Here is a 19,844-nt window from a genome sequence, read left to right as displayed (position 1 = left end):
TTTTCCTTTTCACTTCCCTTGTAATCCAATCTGTATTATAAAATGTGTATTTTTGAATACGATGTTATTATGCCATTTGGCAAATGTTCTGTAGCTACCTTCATGTACAAAAAGAGTATCGATGTTGCAATATACATTTTCAACAACAACAAAAAATACACAAAAAAAAACGGAAGAAACTTGTCTGTACAGGAAGTAGTTGTTCTATGTCTCAATAGTAGCATTGAGCATCTTCCCAAGCAAGCCAAGAAGTAGGAGCAGGTTATCTAACTGAGTGAAGACATCATCTGTAAGTGTCTGTGATATGTAATCTCATATAGCCTATTTATAAGATATAGACTATGCTGTAATAAAATGTAGGCTGTTGAACTAGGTTGTAGTAAAGTGCAAGTGCATACTATGTCTGGCTGTCTGTGGCTCGATTATCCCGAGAACCGGGCAGTGTAGTAAGTTGACATTCGGCAGGTGTATTGCACAGGACTTAAGTATGGATGCAGTGTCGCGTTTGAAGTTGTTTGGATGAGCGTTCTACGAGAAATAAGTGAACGCATTCTCCGCCATGTTGAGACACACTAAAAGCAATAGAGCCATGGATAACTCAAATTTTCGTATCCTTCCGCGCGGCAGGATACGTTCCGCGACCCAGCCAGTCCAATGAAATGTTGTTTGAATATATTTAGCGGTTTACGAGAAATAATCAGAAAACGTGTACGCTGCCATGTCGAGCTGCATGAAGAGCTAGGTAACAATCAAATTTCTGTTCAAAGTACGTTAAGTAGCGAGTTATCTATATAATCACTGTACAAAAAGCCATGGAGTAACCCATCTAGGTGGCTATAATTTAGGCATAGCCTACTGTTCAAAATATGGTAGGCCTACATTCTAAACGCGTTTGCTCCCATGTTGAGATGCACTACGCGATTAAGTATGCTAGCTATCATACTACTGTACAGTACCCTAAATGTACATTAAAATACAAAAAAACACTATAGGCTACATCTGCTTTCCAGCTGAACGATGTGAAGCCGATGGGCAGCGGATGAGGCAGACCAAGTCACTCGGAGCCACCTGGGGCCAAAGGTAAATGCTCGTGCTTCTATCCTTTGAGTCATGGTTTCCACAAATAACAAACGTTTACTTTTCAGTAATGCATGATAGGCTTCAGAGGAGTTTGTTGTAGAAAATGGTCTAGAGACAAAAGAGTAGGCACCTGTACGTGCATTGACTATCGCCTCACGCAGGAGAGTAGAAGGTTTGTTACACTAACATGCCTAAAGATAGCCGTGCGAGGCGCGAGAAGAGGCGCGAGGCAACCCGCCGTACACGAGCAGCAGAGACGGACGAAGCACGAGAAGCACGCCAAGCTCAGGACCGGGAAAGCCACAGCTGTGCGCGAGCCGAGGAGACCCCAGAGCAGCGGATGGACCGTCAGGCAAAGAACGCCGTGCGCCGTCGGGACGCAAGGGCAAAAGAAACACCGGAGATGCAAGCGGAGCGACAAGTAAAGGATGCCGTGCGCATGCGGGAAGTTAGGGCAAAGGAAACACCGGAGATGCAAGCGGAGCGTCGGGAAAGGGACACTATGCGCCGTCAGTCAAGGGAAGCAATGCGCCGTCAGGAAATGACAGCCAAGCAATCACCAGAGATGCGGGTGGAACAAATGGGCACTTCACTAGTTTATACAATTTAGGCTAATAGACATTTACTGTGTACATTCAGACGTTAAGTTTACTTAAAATGAATGTTTGTTGCAGTGAGCTACCTAACACAATTGAATTGCTTCTTTACTTTTTTGTTGCTTTTTTACAGTTTCACTATTGTTTTATGAATGCATCTGCAAATGCATCTTATTAAGGTGTCAGGTGGCTGAGCGGTTAGGGATACGGGCTAGTTATCAGAAGGTTGCCAGTTCGATTCCTGGCCGTGCTATATGACGTTGTGTCCTTGGGCAAGGCACTTCACCCTACTTGCCTCGGGGGAATGTCCCTGTACTTACTGTAAGTCGCTCTGGATAAGAGCGTCTGCTAAATGTAAATGTAAGGTGCCTGCTCTGCCCAGACCTAAAGATTTATTTGTGCCTAGATATGGACTTCCAGAATTAGGAGCGCGCGAGCAAATTGTTTCGTATTAGTTGGGCGCAAAATACAGTTTTTTTAATCAATGCCCCCCCCCCCCCAGCCAACTCAAGCAAGCAGTCATTTGAGAAGGTTGTTACCTTTGCGGCACCAAAGAGTTACCAGGCAATTATTAAATATAAATGTATTACTTTTAATATAGGCCTACACCTCGAAAAAAAGTCCGGACCTCGGTGTCCTCAATAGTCGATACGGCCCTGCATGGTTGCCACATAATGGACACATCACTTTTCACCTTATGTTTCTGAGGTCTTCCCGCTTCTAGCAGGTGAAAATCTCACACCCTGTGAACATGCATATATGATTTTGTTTACTATATCTGTATAAGGTTGCAGAGGAAGCCAGTTGTATATGGGCCAGTAGGCCTACATTAAATATTGTTGTCTGCGGACGCAATAGGCCTACCAATGTTTATCATTATTCAGACTCTACATTTTGGGGGGCCTCAAGGGGGTCCAAGCTTGTTGTCACAGGAGCACTGAGTGCCGTTTGGCGGAGAACTGAAAATACATCAGTACTGTGAATGTAACGGGTAATTGCACTGCTCGTCAGTCACATATACCCGGCCTTTACTCACACCTGGCTTCTAACTCGGCACCTCCGTCTTGCCTGCCAACGCGACCCGCGACACTTCCAAAAAGCCATGGACTGTACTTTTTGAGGAGTGAGTTTTACCAATTTATATTGTGAACTGAGCTACATGAACCTTCTCTTCATTTGTGAATAAACTTGGAATGATGCATCATGTAAGTCTTGAGCATTATTGAACTACAGGCTGCCTTGAAACCATGCACTGATGTGGCACATACAGCAGAAACACAGACACTTCCTGTTTCTGAGGAAGTTAATATGTTCTCAAACCCGAGAAGACGGACATCCTTGTTCTGGCAGTCGAAAGGGTGCAAGCTCACGGAGGCTCATCTGCAGTCCAGGTTATGGAGGCCCTGCTGTGGAGAGGTGTGTTGGTAGTTCTCTGCACACCTGCTGTTCTCACCTGCCCAGGTGAGTGAGGGAGAGGGGGGATGTGTTGGGACTGTAACATTTGTCTGTTTGCTTGCAGAGTTAAGAACGGATGGCTGAGTGCTTTGGTGATTTCTCTGTGATAGGAGAACAAAGGTTTGGGGAAACAAAACATGTTTCCTTCAGAAAAAAACTTTCTATAAATGCTCTGGCAAATTACTTTTAGTCACCTAATCGGAAACATCAAAATTGAGCTCACATGACTCTTTTTTCTGTGCTTTTTGCCATTCTCTGGCCGAGCATTGTTCTTGATCACCATGTCTCATCTACTTTTGATTTAATTGGTCAGACTTTTATTCAAATTAGACATTTTTAGGTGAAAATATTGCTGCCATCTGACAGATCTGACAGTTTAATAACGTTTATCAGACACTTTTATTCAACGTGACGATCAAATACATAAATGAATACACAACCAAGTTCCACAAATAATCAAGGATCGGAAGCAAGGACCTTCGAAATGTAATTTCTGTGGTTAGTGCCTAGTAGGTCTATTTTATTCAGACAGTGCAACAGTGTACTTTAATATCCAGGTGGGCCTGAGTGTCCAGTCGTCCAGAGTCCCGGAGCCCTCTCTTTCAATGGGCCCAACTCCTCGGCAGAGATTCTGTGTTCCACGTCTAGGCCCAATCCCATGGGGCTCTACCTGCGCGGACGTTTCCGTGGCAACAGATTGGTGGCATACCTGGACATGAACGACAAAGCGGTAATACGAACGAGCGTCGAGGCAGAGTTCAGGGGTCGTCTGGTGGTGGTCGAACAACCTGCAGTCAAGCGTTGCTGTACGGTGGCCTTGCGTCTGTCTTGGCTGCGCGTGGTGGACACGGACAGCTACAGCTGCACCTGGATGTACTTCGACAGCGACACGTCCTCGCCGCTGGAGTTCCGGAGTAAAGGCTCCGTAATTATTGTCAGAGGTGAGAAAATTCAAATGGCAACAAACAATTGACTGAAAGAAAGCTATGGCAGAATGGTACCAAAGCAAACACTACTGCGATGCATCCTGTACTGGAAAACACAGATCAATAGATACAGGCTGTAACAAGGGTGAGTGATGAGGGTGTATTGAATTACAAAGTAAAAAGCTGGTCCTCTCTCTTTCCCTCTCCCACCTGTCTCTTTCTCCCTGTTGTTCTTTACCTCTCTGCCTCTCATTCTCCATCGTGTTCTTTCTCCCTCTTCTCTCCCTCTCCCTTCCTCTCGTTTCGTAGAAAGGGATCCTAACAAGCCCTGTTTGGATGGCTTCGTCATGGACCTCATCTTGATCGTGCTAAGTTTATTAGCCTTCGTCATTGCATTTTTCGTCTTCATTGGAGCTCTGGTGTGGAAATGCACAAGGGTCAGTAGTTCATATTTCTTGGTAGACTCATAAAGGGTGGCTCATACAATAACACCAAGAATAACTTGGTGTCTGTGTTCAGGGGTGTGGTTCTCAAATGGTTTCAATTGGAAAACAAAACCGTTGCAGTTTCATTTTGGCTGTTTCAGGCAGCCCTACATTTCAGTTAACATTACATCTTTCTAGACAGAGCAGATGGTTTGGGGGTTTTCCTGATACTCCGGTGTGGTTCTTCGAACAATTTTCCTGTTTTCCAGCAGAAAAGGAGGCAGTTCATGCCTGGCAGAGCCAACAGACAAAACAGGCCCAGACACCCTCATCAGCACCACCAGAGGTGTCCACAGCAGTCTCCAGCAGCTCACAGACAGCCCTCCACAACCTCAGTACTTCACGAGATTATTGTGATTTGACTTAGGAAATACTGCAATCATACCTGAACTGAATTGAGTTCATCACATTTCTACCTTCATTAGGTGCATTATACAGCATCAGTCTTTCCATGAGAACCTGCAAAGTTTGTCATTTCATATGGCTTTTTATTCTTCTGCTTTTTTTTATTCTAAAAGAAGCTAAAAATGATGTGTTGCTTCCTGTATTTTGGTTGCTACCCCACATTTAGTGTTTATTCACGCAGAAATAAAGACACATACCACATCCTGTTTGACGTCAAGCCTATATCTCACACACTACTAGAAAATACAAAGCTGCGTGGGGAAATGTAGTTGTTTCGAACAAATCATAAACTAAATTCTCTGCCCTTCAAGTCCGAAGTCCAATTCACACACCCATATATATATATATGTAATAGGCCTTGTGTTAGAAAAATTAAGGATGTAACCTTTATACTGCATAAAAGAACACTGGAAATATTTCCTATAGCTAATAATGTGTTATGTATACCCCCGCATGATCCATGGAGGTGGTTAAACTATACAGATACTGGAATAATGTCCTTCTCAGTATTTAACTGTTTGTGCTAGTCCATGTGGAATTAGTAAATCACATTTAATATGAATTATACTAAACATTACAGTTAAAACACTGATCTGAAGTCTATATTCTAATACTATTTTATCAAATGGCAACTGGTAGTGTAGTCTATTACAGGCTAAATACATCAGAACATTTATGCATGGAAAGAGGTAGCCTATTTAGAGTTAATAAAATGGCCTTCTCAAAAGGGGAGTTCAAGGTTCTTCGGAAACCAAGGTTGTGTGTGTGTGTAGGCAGAGATTATCCTTGGGACTCGCTCTGTGGGGGGATAAGTAGCCTACTTCTAGAAAAACTAGGTTTTTCTTTTGACTGAACTTTCAGCACTTTCATGCGCGGAACTATAGCTCTATCTTTTTCACCACACGGATCGGTAGTTGGCTGCACAGTGTAGGGCATAGCCGGTTGTGCGTTTGTGGAGATTACTGGAAAATTACTGGACAACACCTGGATAAGCGTTTCCGATTTCGTATTACAAAAACGCGCCCGCCTCCGACTAATCAAAGATCAACATTGGTCGACATGTTGGTAGATTCCTTTAACCAAGCACAGACCTAAACGTTCGCCAACCCCCTAATACCGTTGGCCATAGCTTTCATGGATTCTGGATAGCCATCTAATGTTTGAAGATTTATGAAGTTGAGCTCTCATAAATTGGCCTTGTGTAAAATGAAGATGTTAAAGTTATTACGGACATCGGCTGGACAGACCGGAATCATTCAGTTTAATGGTAAGGAGGAACTGATTTGTGCCATGGTTTGTGCACAGTACGGTCAGACCCTCTGGTACGGTCCTTATCACTACGTCACGACGTTCGCACTGTGTTGACGTTGACGAAGTTGGGATCAAATCACATTGATTGTGTTCAATGTATCGTTCACAATGAAATCAATTGTGTTGGGTCTAAATAATCATAAAGTATTATCAATCCAATATGTTTATAGCATTACATTTATATATTTTAAAAAAGTAATACAAATAACGATGTATTCTGATTTTAAAATTTTAATTTGTTTGCGTGCCTGCTGTTCAGGAGTTCGTAAACTGTCCTCCATTCCTGCGCCGAGTCCGAAGGTGTGCATAGTAGGAGGAGGTCCTGCTGGCTTCTATACAGCACAGCACCTCTTGAAGGTATGGAGTCCAGTTTTTGTTCTTAACTCCAACTGGAGGGTCATTAACCAGCTGCCTAATCCTCTTACTCATGCTCGTGTTATATTGAATAGAGTCTTTGTCAGGTTATTCCTTCCAAAACATGACTTTTATGAGAACCAGAGCTGAACATTCTTGGAACCTCAAAAACATCAGCTTCCACTGACATCTTGCCATTCGCTGTCAGAATCCGAATAGGTCAGTCAAAAAGCATGCTATTCATTTAGTCTACACTTGGGGGAGGGGAGATTTGAACAAGGCTTTACAAAGACATACAAACTGGGGTACAGTCTGATAAAGAGCGAGGTTGTGGCTGGCTACACACACACACACAAACAAACACACACACACACACAGATGACAGTCTGATAAAGAGTAATGAAGAAAGTGTTTGTCCGTCTCTTCATAAACGGACTGACTAAGTTCAGTTGAGTTCTGGATTTTAATAAGTATTATCAATCTTCAGATTGGGAGAGAAAACCAGACCTCTGACAATAAATGACAACACAACACCAGGCTTAGGACTCAATCATGTCTCTCTCAGCTCTGAAGGCCGGAGGACCATCTTTTATAGGGCACAATAATGTAAACATAGAGCGAGATTGTGGCTGGCAACACACACACAGACGACAGTTTGATAAAGAGCAAGGTTGTGGCTGGCTACACACACAAACACACACACACACACTAACCGGTGTACAGTGTGATAGTGAGCGAGGTTGTTGCTGTTCCGTGTCGCAGGCCCGACCAGACGTGCAGGTGGACATATACGAGCGTCTGCCAGTGCCGTTTGGTCTGGTCCGGTTCGGCGTGGCGCCAGACCACCCCGAGGTCAAGGTGAGTTTGCTGTTTTCATTATGAAACACAACAACAAAAGTCGTCGAAACGTTGTCTCTATCTTTCGCGCAACATGATGAGTCATTGTTCAACCAGTCATTTTAGGGTGTCTCACAGTAACATAGAAACAGAGGCATAGGAGGACAGGACATTTACACACTGCCCCTATCATGCTCTGAGCAATGGACCTGTCGGTCTGTCTCTCATCCTCTGTCTCGTTTCTCTATCTCTCCTTTCTCAATCTGTCCTTCTGACCTATCTCTCTCTCTTTCTGTTCCTGTTACTCTTTTGTTGACATTAGAACGTAATCAACACCTTCACACAAACGGCCCAACACACCCGGTGTAGTTTCCACGGCAACGTGAGTGTGGGGAAGGACGTAAGCGTGGAGGAGCTCCAGAGGGCCTACCATGCTGTGGTGCTGGTGAGGACACAACACTGCCTTCTGGGTAGTGTAGTTCTAGAGTTCAATCACTCCAAGACCTAAACTACCTGAACTGCCATTTCCTTAAAGGCAATGTTGATAATGACCAATATTGTTGAGACACACTTTTTGTCATATTTGCTCAAATAAACTTCACATCCTGATTGCAACCAATACATCTAATGGTTTGACAGTAACTTGAGTTTGACTTTCGAAATCAAGCTAAAATTGCAATGTTCTCAAAACTTACCAATCCTATCATTAACTATTAATTGTATGTGTGTGTGTGTGTTGACGGGGGTAGAGCTATGGTGCAGACGGGAACAGGAGAATGGGTGTACCAGGTGAAGACTTGGCTGGTGTGTACTCTGCCAAAGACTTTGTGGGCTGGTACAACGGGTTGCCTAGAAACAAAGAGGTATAGTATGTTCACGTCTTCAAGAAAACATTTTCTTAATTCCTATCTCTATTTTCTCTGGCTCCCTCTCTCTGTTAGTCTCTATTTCCAGTCTTCCCCTCTTCCCTCCCCTCTTCCATTTGGCTCTTTTTCTCATACTATTCCTTGTTTGGCTTCATGTGTTTTCTTTCGTTCTGCCCCCTGTGTGTTCCAGCTGAAGCCAGACCTGAGCTGTGACACGGCTGTGATTCTGGGCCAGGGGAATGTGGCCCTGGATGTAGCGAGGATCCTGCTGTCTCCTCTGGAGATCTTAAAGGTTGGACCCCCGTCATCCCCGCTTTGCTCAGGTTATCTCCAACCATGATATCTTGAAGTTGACTGTATCAGACCCTACACATGGACAGCATGGGTTTGAATACAAATACTTGCATGTCCTGTGTGGGGTGAGGATTTAAGGGTGGGGGGGTATAACTCAATGGTCGAGTATTTGACTGCAAATCAAGAGTCGCAGGTTTAAATCCCCCCCCTTAAATCCTTAACCCCTCCCGTACGTCGCATTGGAGGAAAGACAAATGAATGCATTACGCTAGCATTCGCTCACGTAATTAGCATTAGCACGTGTCCTTGCTTGTTGAGATCTTACCGGTGTGTTTTCCCCCCTCGTTTGCAGAAGACGGACATCACGGAGCTGGCGCTGGCCACTCTGGCGGAGAGCAGGGTGCGGAGGGTGCTCATCATGGGCAGGAGAGGTCCTCTGCAGGTGGCCTGCACCATCAAGGTGTGAGGCGCCAATATTAACCTCTGACCCAGTGCTTCCTGCCTGTTTTTTGGGGGGGGGTCAGTCCCCCGCTGGAAAAAGGAAAAATAAATATTTAACGAGAGGCTTCAGAAAGTATTCAGACCCCTTTGCTTAGGACAGGATTTTATTGTGTTGTAGATTTTATTGTGTTGTAGATGTTATTGTAGGCAAAATTTTTTATTTATTTATCTGTACTCAATTACCCATAATGACACAGTTATTTTGGCGTATTAATCTAAAACTGAAATCTCTCATTTACATTAGACAGGTGGACTCAAACGCTGTGCAAAAATTGTTGTTTTTTTTCTCCACCAGGAACTGAGAGAGATGGTGAACCTGCCTGGCACCAGACCAGAGATGGTTCATGCTGACTTCAACGGCATTGCAGAGGCTCTGAAAGGTGGGGTGATTGGCTGGCTTCCCCTTTCCTAATAACTATGTGTTTTGAAACATTGCAGATAAATGATGGGCAGAGTGATAAGTAAGGGTGTAATTCTGAGAGAGGAATGGGGTGGTTTAGGGATGGTGGTTTAGCTCAGTGGTTCCCAACCCTGGTCCTCAGGGCACCCCTGTCCTGCATGTTTTAGATGTTTCACTGCTCCAACACACCTGATTCAAATGAATGGTCATAAGCAGGCTTCTGCAGAGCTGGATAACGACCCATTCATTTGAATCAGGTGTGTTTGAGCAGGGAAACATCTAAAACATGCAGGACAGGGATGCCCTGAGTACCAGGGCTGGGAACCACTGGTTTAGCTGACACGCGAGCTGAGACCTTTTAAGATCACTTTGTAAGCTCTATGTGGTCTGTCTGTCTGTGTGCTCGCTTGTGTGTGTGTGTCTGTCTTTGTGTGTGTCTGTGTGTGTGCGTCTGTCTTTGTGTGTGCTTGTCCGCCTGTCCCCTCAGCTCTGCCGAGGCCCAGGAAGCGTCTGACGGAGCTACTGGTGAAGGCAGCGATGGAGGTCCCTGGAGAGCAGGAGCAGGAGAGGAGGAGACTAGCATCCCGCTCCTGGGCCTTCCGCTTCCTGCGCAGCCCGCTGGAGGTCCTGCCCTCCGCCGACCTCACCAGGGCCGCTGGACTCCGATTGGCTGTCAACAGACTGGAGGTGACAAGCTCCAGTTAAAAATAACAGCTGTTTGCCAAAGTGCTGTACAATGGCGAATAATGAAAACAGACACGTTAAAACACAATCACAGACAATGTACAAACATGTTACCACTGCACCTACCTATGACCAAATGCAACAATAAATTCGTTTTAAGAAAATATTTAAAACCATATGTTGATGCAGTTTTTATGGCAAATGATTCCAGAGCTATAGAGCAGCCGCTGAGAAGGCTGGATCTCCCTTCAGTTTGAGACGTGTCCTTGGAACAAGTCAACCTTAGACCACTGGTTGATCGGAGGTCTCGCATGTATTTTGATTAAATGAAAGAAGATCAGAAATGTACAGAGGATCCAAGCCATCCAGACCCTTATAAAACAAACAATAATGCCTTGAACTGAATAGGGCTTTTGACTTTGAGCCAGTGTAGAGCCCAGGACTGGTGAAATATGTTCTCTCTTTGTTCCAGTCAATAGTCTAGTGGCGGCATTTTGGACAAGGAGGGGCCACACATAATACAGTACAAAACTGTCCATATATACTTTTGTTATTCAAGACCTGTTCGTTTCAATTAAATCTGGTTCTTGCTGACTGCCTCAATCTCTTTCTGTCCCCAGGGATCGGGTGATGGTGCGTGGGCCGTGACCACAGGCGAGGTGGAGGATGTGGCATGTGGCCTGGTCATTAGCAGCATTGGCTACAAGAGCCTTCCCATTGACCCATCGGTGCCCTTTGACCCCAGCAAGGCCATCATCCCCAACACTATGGGCCGTGTACAGCAGGCAGCAGGTGTGTGTGTGTGTGTGTGAGAGAAAACGAGAGAGATAGGGAGTTAGGGAGGGAAAGAGAGATCCTTTGTTACGGCTGCTCATGGAATGACTGGAGAACTATGAGTTGTTTTTCAGTCCAAGATGGAGACCTCCGTAAAGCTTCATCTTCTCAGAATGAAGCCTGCAAACACAAAACTATTGGAAAGTGCTATAATCACATCGCATTACTGAGAGTATAGTAGAGCCAGAGAGAGAGCCCTCCAGTCTCACTGGTGTGTGTGCTTGTGTGTTGCATTGTCAGAAAAGTTGAAGATGTAACCCTTAATAGAATGATACTGTGTTTAACATTACATGTGTACAGAGAGAAGCTACCCCTAAGTTAACTCTAGGCGTACGTAAACATACTGGATCCGTATCTTGTTGACCTGGAGGAAGGGTGAGCATTTGTCACTGACCGAGACTAGAGGATGTCCGGGGTTTTTGTTTGTTTAAAGGAGATACTGTTCGACAGAGCTAGGTGGACTGGAAGGTCTGGTGACCATTTGCTTGTCACCTTTTTGGAGGAGCTTTTATGACACCAGGACTGGAGATTCTGTGATTTCAGCTGCTATTGTTAACAACCAGGTTTGATGTTGTAAACACGCACGCACACACGCGCAAGATCTATGTAAGGGAGACAGCCAATGGTGACAGTCGCATGTCTGTGTATGAACCAATGACTGTGGAGAGCGGATTGGTTTAAATGGTCTTACATGAAGACCATTTAAACGATCAAACTTGCCGGCAAGCATTAAGCTATTGTACTGTCTTTGAATCCGACAACTCTGTGCATTACTTGATAAAGATGTTGTCTAACATGCATGTTGCCAGGTCTGTATTGCAGCGGCTGGGTGAAGAGAGGTCCCACTGGGGTTATAGCCACCACCATGAACGACAGCTTTGACACGGCCCGGACACTCCTGCAAGACCTGGAGTCTGGAGCCCTGGACCTCCTCACAGCCAAGACCGGCTCCCAGGAGGTGGCCGCCCTGCTGGAGGAAAGAGGTACTGCGCTTTGGCTTGTCAAAACACCCTTCACTTTTTCAAATCAAATCAAATGTATTTGTATAGCCCTTTTTACACGCAAGCATGTCACAGAGGGCTTCACATACGCCCATAGAACTGCCCCTCAACCAACCTAAACCCTCAAGGAAGACAAGGAAAAACTCCCCAAAAACTCAACAGGAGAAAAAAATGGCAGAAACCTTGGGAGGAGCAATTCAGAGAGGGATCCCCTCCTCCAGAGATGGTTGGTGAGAGAGAGGAGCAGAACACAGGCTAAACATAGTCATACAGTGTCGATGGGTTTTGAAACACCAAAATCCATTGTTCAACTTTATAGATGTAGGACAAGACCGGGAGACTCGAGACCAGGTCCAGCGTTGGCTGACCGACGACCAGGCAGGTGCTGACAACTCAAACCCCCCACACCACAAGGGATGTGTGTGGGGGGGGACAGAGAGAGGAGAGCAGGGATTACAGAATGCCAGGAGCATCTAACAGTTACAGTCATAATAGAATGAGATCCCCACCGGTCAAGTGTGGACTGGTGCAGCAATTTAACAGAGCAAAAAAGGGGAATTTGATGCAACCCCACACACCAAGACAGCGACAGCCCCCCTCGTTTGGAACATGAAATCTGTTCCAGGGGAAGAGAACTCTAAAATAAGTTATACTTATAGAATAAGGATGGAAACAACCCGTCCCCCGTTGCCTCCAACTAGTAACATACTTACCTTTAACAGTCGTAGAATTGACTAAACAATAACGTTTTTAACGTAATTTTAAATGTCGAAACAGTATCAGACTCCTTAATTGAGACGGGTAATTTGTTCCAGAGAAGAGGTGCTCTATATGAGAACGCCCTACCTCCAGCTGTCTTTTTCTTAATTTTGGGAACCACCAGATAGCCGGCATCTTGAGATCTAAGTGTCCTTGCGGGGCAATAGGGTGCAAGGAGACCGGAGAGGTACAGTGGTGCCAATCCATGCAGAGATTTGTAGGTTAGTAGTAGAACTTTGAAGTCAGCTCTGGCTTGGACTTTTTACGTTTTATCCATTCACCAGACGCTTTTATCCCAAGCGACGTACAAATAGTGCTTGTAGAAAAAAATATCAGCAGTTTGAGGATCAGAAGCACCTTGTTTGCACAATTTGGTGGTCAGTCAACACACAGCAACAGAGTACTACGTTAATAGTACAGAGCAACTGCAGTCCAAGAGTTGTTGGAGGAGAATCAGGAATCATGTGTTCAATTTAATCCCAATGAATTACAATAAGAAACAAGGTTCCATTTGTTTTCTAGAGGTCATTTTCCAGGACAATGGACATTTTCAGCAATGATCTGACCATGACGGACATGGAATCCGCTAAAACATGAATATGCTTCTTTCTGTGGAAAAAAACTATGGCTATGGCTTATTGTACATCTAGTCATTTAGCAGACACTCTTATCCAGAGCTAAACTGTTGTGAAACTGTCTCTTTCACATGCTTAGAAATTATGACAAATTGACCTTTGTGCAACCATTGTGCAATCCAGTGACATGAATCGGATGGGAATAACGAACGATGAAAAGCACGTTGTTTTCTGGGCCAGGCCTGGTACGTAGGGGCTAAGGGGGCTGTTAAAAATCGCTTGGGGGCAATAAAAGTGTATAGCTAGCCATGGACAAACTGGTCTTACTTAGCCTTGGCTACTTGCTGGACAACATTGACGTGGGCAGGAACCCTACAAAAACAGGTTAGCCATCAAGTAGGTTTTCACGTCGAAGGAATGTGCTATGGCCTGGTGAGGAATGACAACCACATGATGATGTTGAAAGCATGTCTTTATTCTAACTCTGGATGTGTCTGTGCAGGAGTGAAACCTGTGTTTTTCTCAGACTGGGAGAAAATTGACAGCGAGGAGGTGAGGAGAGGGGAGGCCAGAGGCAAACCCAGGGACAAACTGCAGGACGTGGAGGAGATGTTGCTGGTGGCCAGAACACAGGGGCCCACTACACTCTAATGGACAATTCTGTTAGTAACATTATTTGTTCATCTGTTTGCTTATGACTTTTGTGTTCTCGTGTCATGAACTACTCTAGGGCCTACTCTTTATTGCTACAGGAAATACAAGAGGGACTGTTTTCCCAGGTAGTGAACTGGGGGTTTATAAGAGGACAGAAAGAGGAAGGCAGTTTCATTACCTGTGGCTGCTAATGATTGAACAGATAGAAAACTACTTATTGTGCCTTTAAATATGTGAGCTTGAGTGATGTGGGTTATCAGAAGCTGTCAGACGCACTGCCTTTAAATGCGCACGGTTTCCATCTGCAGATGGTTTTGATTAATTGTCGTTTAGGAAATACTTATTCAAAAGACATTTAATTGTTTTGTGCCGATATTCAGATTTCCACGAGACACACGCAGTTGGAATAAGCTGCTTGTTGTGGTAGACACAGGAGCCTGGTTGCCAGAAATTGACACAACCACTTGGACCACACCTCTCAGTCCAGCTTTCACTCTCCCTCCCTTCCTCTTCTCCTCTCCCTCCGTCACAGACATCCCTGAGGTGCTGGTTCCTGCTGTACTACTGCCTGTGTTGGTTGGTAATGTTGTACAAATGACGAACGTGGCTCAGCTGATTACGACTGAACATGAAATCGATGCATTTCCTAATCATTATTTTGTATAGTCAATAAATGAATCAAAGAAAATGTTACGCAAACTTGAAAATATTCATTCCAAATCACTAACTTTGTCAATGTTAATTTATTTTTATAGAACAATAAAGTAATAAAGTACCTCCCATCTTTTGCTTTACCTTTTTCCAACCTCACATTTCCTACCTCAACTTTTAGTTTCCCAAGTTGAAGTTGGACTCAAATTGGAGACATTCTGTTCCAGGAATGAGTCAACATGAAAATGCATGGTCAGGAACCTCAGAAACTACAGCAAACGAGACAGTGGTTACAGTAGAAAAATGCTTTATCATAGCCTTTTTGTCATACATATAACTGAGAATGATATCTTTTTTATGTTGCCGATCTTTACAGCCCTAACACTTAGGTGCCTTTTGATTTCAAGTGAAGAAGTCCTTAGTTGGGAAAGTGTTTTTCCAAACCAAATGAAGCCGATTTTTACAGTTGAAACCATTGCGTCTTCGCTGCAATGTCCGAGTGACCTTCCATAAATAACGACAAAGTGATCTGAGCTTGGATCGTGCTTCCAGTTGTCAGCGAGTGTGGGGTCAGTAGATCCCAAACGTGGGCTTGTGTCCCTCCCTGTAGCGGTCCAGGTAGCGTAGCGGCTGGCGGTGGGGGTACTTCACCTGGGGAGGGTGGTACACGGGCGGACGCACAAACTCAAACACAGGCTCCTTCATGTCTGCAGGAGGGGACACACGACAAAGACTGCTTCATTAAACTCATGTTATATTCTCAAGCCATCACTTTGCTGGAAAGTTACCCTCTCGGGTGCCCGTACTTATTTAACCCTTGTGCTGCCTTCGGGTCACATGACCCAAAGGTTCATAACGAACCATCGTTGTGTTTACCCAATTTTACCCAATACAAAAACAAATAAAAGTCATTTTATTTTAACCTTCGCAATGTGGAGGGTCTGAGACAGCCCGACGGTTAAAAGAAAATGCTTCACTTTGTTTTTGTATGCGGTAAAGTTGTCGCAATACGACGGTGGGTAACAATGACTGATGGGTCAGAATGACCCGAAGAGAACACAAGGGTTGAAACAGATGTGGGGACTTGGACTCAAAGAGTGTGGTGTGTGTGAGGATTTACGGAGTGTGGTGTGTGTGAGGATTTACGGAGTGTGGTGTGTGTGAGGATTTACGGAGTGTGGTGTGTGTGGGCTTAAGGCCCAAAAATTACTCACACTAAGTAAACTCACGTAACATAGAATGATTAAGTTGTAGTTTTGATATGTGTGATATGTAAAGTTCAGAGTAGTTACATAGTAAGAGGGAACAGAGACAGTTAGGTTAGGGAGGATGTTTGAGACGAATAGGTCTCTTTAGGGTGTAGTAGGCAAATTTGGCAGCAGGAAAAAGGCCCTAAAACTTCCTAGAATCAGCAGAATTTGAGAAGGCTTGGTACGACCAGATGAGGACCGATAGGACATGGTTGTTATAAGATGGATAATAGGCAAATAGGTAGTTTAAAAGTTATGGGGTGTAGATTTGTTCCCTGGAACCTTCTTGTTGTTTAATATGGCATATTGAGCTGAATTAAACCCCTAAATCCTACTTGCATCAAGACTTTAACTGGTTTCCACACTGTTTTTGAACTCTGAAGTTTCTTTTTGGACTTAGAATATGGTCAGAAGTTGAGTGTGTGTGTGTGTGTATTTACGGATTGTGTGTGTATGTGTTGGCTTAAGAGTGTTGTGTGTGGACATACGGAGTGTGTGTGTGTGTGTGTACTTACGGATTGTGTGTGTGTGTGGCTTTACGGAGTGTGTGTGTGTGTGTGTGTACTTACGGATTGTGTGTGTTGGCTTAAGAGTGTTGTGTGTGGACATACTCAGTGTGTGTGTGTGTGGACTTACGGATTGTGTGTGTGGATTTTCGGAGTGTGTGTGGACTTACGGAGTGTGTTGTGGAAGGTGTTGGTGACCGAGGGGTCCCACTGACACTGGAAGAATGCGAGGCCCGCTGGAGTCATGCTGTCCTGGTGGCTCCTGTAGAACTCCACCGTCTTAAAGCTGCGCTCCGCCAGAGAGACACTGAGGGGTGGAGGGAGCCCGGGGCTCTGTTAGCGTGCCTCTGAGCCTTTCCTGTGGTCGGGATGTGTAACACTGTGCATTTGCAGTGTTTGTGAAGATGGGAAAACAGGAAACATGGCTCACCATGCCCGGTTTGGCTCGTGGGCCCGGTAGTCGATGCGTCGGTCCTGTTTAAAGAGCACGTAGATGAAGCGCTGAAAACCGGTGCCTTTCGCTGGAAACGGGGGCAGATAGGAAGCCAGCTCTTCACCGGACTGGGCCACGCCTCCCGGGATATTCCCCCTGCAGCATGACGACGGGGGACGTGGTTAGTTGAGCTCATTCTATAGGAGGCTCCTCATGTGATGCTCCTCATGTGATGCCCCTGAGGAACGCTAGGTGCATCCTGGGAGGGGGGACTTTGAGGTTGGGGGATTTTGAGGTTGGGGTATTATGATACCAATGGATTCTGAATGCAGTGTGTCGCCAAGTTGACCCCCCCCCCCCCCCCCCCCCCGGCAATCAACAAATCTAACCCAGCTGTTGTCAAGCTAGGATCTGTTGCCAAATACAGGCTGGATAGAATGGACCATTTCATAGGGTGGGCTCATAGCGTGCAAGAGGGAGTGGAACACTTTATCTGACTCTTGTTTACTCATTCTTTAGAGATGGCGTATACTCACACTAGCCAGTGTAAATACTCTCCCTCCGATTCCTGTAAATGCTCGTCTGAAACGAGAAAAAACAAAAACATGATGAACACGTCTGATGTTTGAACCAGTGGAGCTTACTGCCACCTAGTGGTGGAGTTAGAGAAGTACACCAGAGATGCATCCAGGACGCTGGTGCAGAGTTCGGTCTTCACCTGGGCTGGTGAGCAATAGAGTCCACAGGGAGCCCTCCTCTGCCTCAAAGGTGACCTGAGGAGCTACAGCCGCCTGACACACACACACAGATCATTAGAGGCGTTGTGAATGTCATGCATGGTTTAAAGGTTAAAAGCATGGTTTGAACATCATGTTATTGTGTGGGACACACGTCAAGACTCGATATCCCCCAGTCAGTCAGCCTGCAGTGACTTAACCCTTGTGTTATCTTCGGGTCATTCTGACCCATCAGTCATTGTGACCCACCGTCGTATTGCGACAAATTTACCTCATACAAAAACAAAGTGAAGCATTTTCTTTTAACTGTCGGGCTGTCTCAGACCCCCCACATTGGAATGGTTAAAATAAAATTATTTTTATTTGTTTTTCTATTGGGTAAAATTGGGTAAACACAACGATGGTTCGTTATGAACCTTTGGGTCATGTGACTCGAAGGCAGCACGAGGGTTAAGGAACTGGACTATGTTGGAGTTTGAGAACTGGATCAGGTTAAGATTCAGGATCAGGTTAAGATTCACTACAGTTTTAGATCAACAGTTATTGTCCCTACAACATTCTGTCAGATGTCTCAGAGCACCTTTCTAGACTGGGCCACAGTACTATGTCATTTAATGTCATACTTTAATGCCCAATCTCATGTATTTATTTAGCAGTCACTTTTATCCAAAGAGATGTACAACACGGAGGTATCTGAACCTGCTCTAACCACTGAGCTTTACCCTTCCGTTTCAACAAAGGCATCCCTCCCATCAGTCACTCACCTCTGTGGGGGTTAGATGATTCCCATGATGCACTTGGGCACTGTTGTCCTGCCCATAGCTGATGCAGAGTTTGACTCGGGGCACAAAGTAGGCCCTGGGAAACAGATCCTTGTAGATCCCGTGGTGATCTGCCAGCCTCTTGACGTGGTAGGCCCAGCTGGTCTCCTCCCAGCACGCCTCCACGCGCTCCATGGGAATCTTAACTGGAGGCCAACAAACACAAAGGATTATGGGAGAAATACATGGCTGCCTGTTTCATTTCAATTCACTTTACTGATCCTGATGGCCACTGTCAATGTCAGTGCCTCATTTAATTGACTTGGGAAAAGGTATTGTACATAACCCAACAGCTTGTTCGCTTAGTCACACCACAAATGTTATACACCCTGTAAATGCCGTACACACTGGTGTTGAGGCTTGTGATCCAGCTGAGTGGGTCTATCATGCTTGGACTAGAGGAGACATACACGTTTGTAGACGGGTGGCTCTCTCCAGCTCTAAACTCTTTCTGTTCTCCTTCACAATCTTCTTCCGCTCCCTCGATTCTTTGGCCCTGGGAGCCCGTCCATGAGGCAGCCCGATATCCACTTTCTCCTCGCCTGTGAAAACACAGGACGAAGAAATGCTGTTATCATTAACGTAGCGATATTATAAAGTATCATGTCTGTATTATTTTTTTTATTATAATACAGTTAGGCGGATGACATTAACCATGGTGAGGATCCTCTTGATTTAGGTACTGTCTGTAAGTTTTCCACCAGGCCGGTGAGTTCATCGCCTCATCAGCTCTTTTCAGGTACCGGGTGTAGCTCCGGTATTTCTCTACCGACTCCAGGTTGGTGGAGTCTATGTCTTCATTTGGCATCGGACCTAGAGGACCTACCCTTCGGCGGCATAAGTTTGCTGAAATGCAAAAACAAAATGTGTTACATTAGGATAGGCTAAACATACAAAACGCAGACACAATTATGAATTAAGCGGTTAACTAAGACGTTACATTTACATTATGACCACACAAAAATAGCTAGATGGCTGCAGCCTGCATACCTACGTGCAGTACGAATGAACAGGAATAACTACAATATATGATGATTTAATAATGACAAAGAAAGGTAGTCCACAGGTTTATTTCTCTCATTGGTAGGGAAAATTAGTATAGCGCCCTGACTGACCCCAAATGGGCTAGTAGTAGGGGAAAGATTTACACGAGGATTGACACTAGAACGACTAGCTAGCCGGTTAATGCACTGCATTCGCACTGCTTGCTTTACAAAACTGTTGACATCACTTATCAAATGCAAAGTATTAGTTATAAATTGACCACAATCAAAATTAGCACCTGTAGTCCCGAATGTTCTTGCATTATTGACCCCTAAATCCGTGCCCGTTCGTAACGCTGAGAGGCAAACCATCCGCAGCGCCATTTTGGTACAGTGAATGACGTAAGCTCGCAAATGACGTTTCATATTTTAGCGTTTTTCGTCAT

At 45.0% G+C, this 19,844-nt stretch overlaps 3 protein-coding genes across 5 annotated transcripts; 2 read left to right on the top strand and 1 right to left on the bottom strand.

The window, feature by feature from the left end:
* Window positions 1-201: 201 nt before the first annotated feature.
* Window positions 202-5,141, top strand: LOC136951027 (uncharacterized). Of its 3 annotated transcripts, XM_067245603.1 has the most exons (5): window positions 202-289; window positions 1,011-3,137; window positions 3,758-4,072; window positions 4,367-4,494; window positions 4,752-5,141. In XM_067245603.1, the coding sequence occupies exons 2-5, from the start codon at window positions 3,071-3,073 to the stop codon at window positions 4,902-4,904; spliced, it is 663 nt and encodes a 220-aa protein (XP_067101704.1). In that variant the 5' UTR covers window positions 202-289; window positions 1,011-3,070; the 3' UTR covers window positions 4,905-5,141. The 3 variants fall into 3 exon arrangements, with proteins under 3 accessions (XP_067101704.1, XP_067101702.1, XP_067101703.1); XM_067245601.1 differs by lacking the exon at window positions 202-289 and having other exon boundaries at window positions 3,002-3,137; window positions 3,689-4,072; XM_067245602.1 differs by lacking the exon at window positions 202-289 and having other exon boundaries at window positions 3,003-3,137; window positions 3,689-4,072; window positions 4,755-5,141.
* Window positions 5,142-5,900: 759 nt separating this feature from the next.
* On the top strand, window positions 5,901-14,789 carry fdxr (ferredoxin reductase). Its single transcript, XM_067245214.1, has 13 exons — window positions 5,901-6,214; window positions 6,518-6,615; window positions 7,375-7,470; window positions 7,772-7,894; window positions 8,199-8,312; window positions 8,506-8,607; window positions 8,962-9,069; window positions 9,406-9,490; window positions 9,998-10,197; window positions 10,815-10,986; window positions 11,838-12,011; window positions 13,866-14,025; window positions 14,550-14,789. Exons 1-12 carry the CDS (start codon window positions 6,118-6,120, stop codon window positions 14,012-14,014), a joined length of 1,518 nt encoding a protein of 505 aa, XP_067101315.1. The 5' UTR covers window positions 5,901-6,117; the 3' UTR covers window positions 14,015-14,025; window positions 14,550-14,789.
* Window positions 14,746-19,782, bottom strand: mrpl38 (mitochondrial ribosomal protein L38). Its single transcript, XM_067245215.1, has 9 exons — window positions 19,698-19,782; window positions 19,070-19,261; window positions 18,826-18,957; window positions 18,359-18,561; window positions 17,576-17,648; window positions 17,394-17,439; window positions 16,855-17,013; window positions 16,595-16,731; window positions 14,746-15,375 (listed from the first exon to the last, which is right to left on the bottom strand). Exons 1-9 carry the CDS (start codon window positions 19,780-19,782, stop codon window positions 15,239-15,241), a joined length of 1,164 nt encoding a protein of 387 aa, XP_067101316.1. The 3' UTR covers window positions 14,746-15,238.
* Between the last annotated feature and the right edge of the window lie 62 nt (window positions 19,783-19,844).

The sequence above is a fragment of the Osmerus mordax genome, chromosome 10 (genome assembly GCF_038355195.1).
Source record: "Osmerus mordax isolate fOsmMor3 chromosome 10, fOsmMor3.pri, whole genome shotgun sequence".
Lineage (NCBI taxonomy): Eukaryota > Metazoa > Chordata > Actinopteri > Osmeriformes > Osmeridae > Osmerus > Osmerus mordax.
The sequence above is the reverse complement of the archived record's forward strand: the minus strand, read 5'-3'. Positions and strand labels throughout refer to the sequence as shown.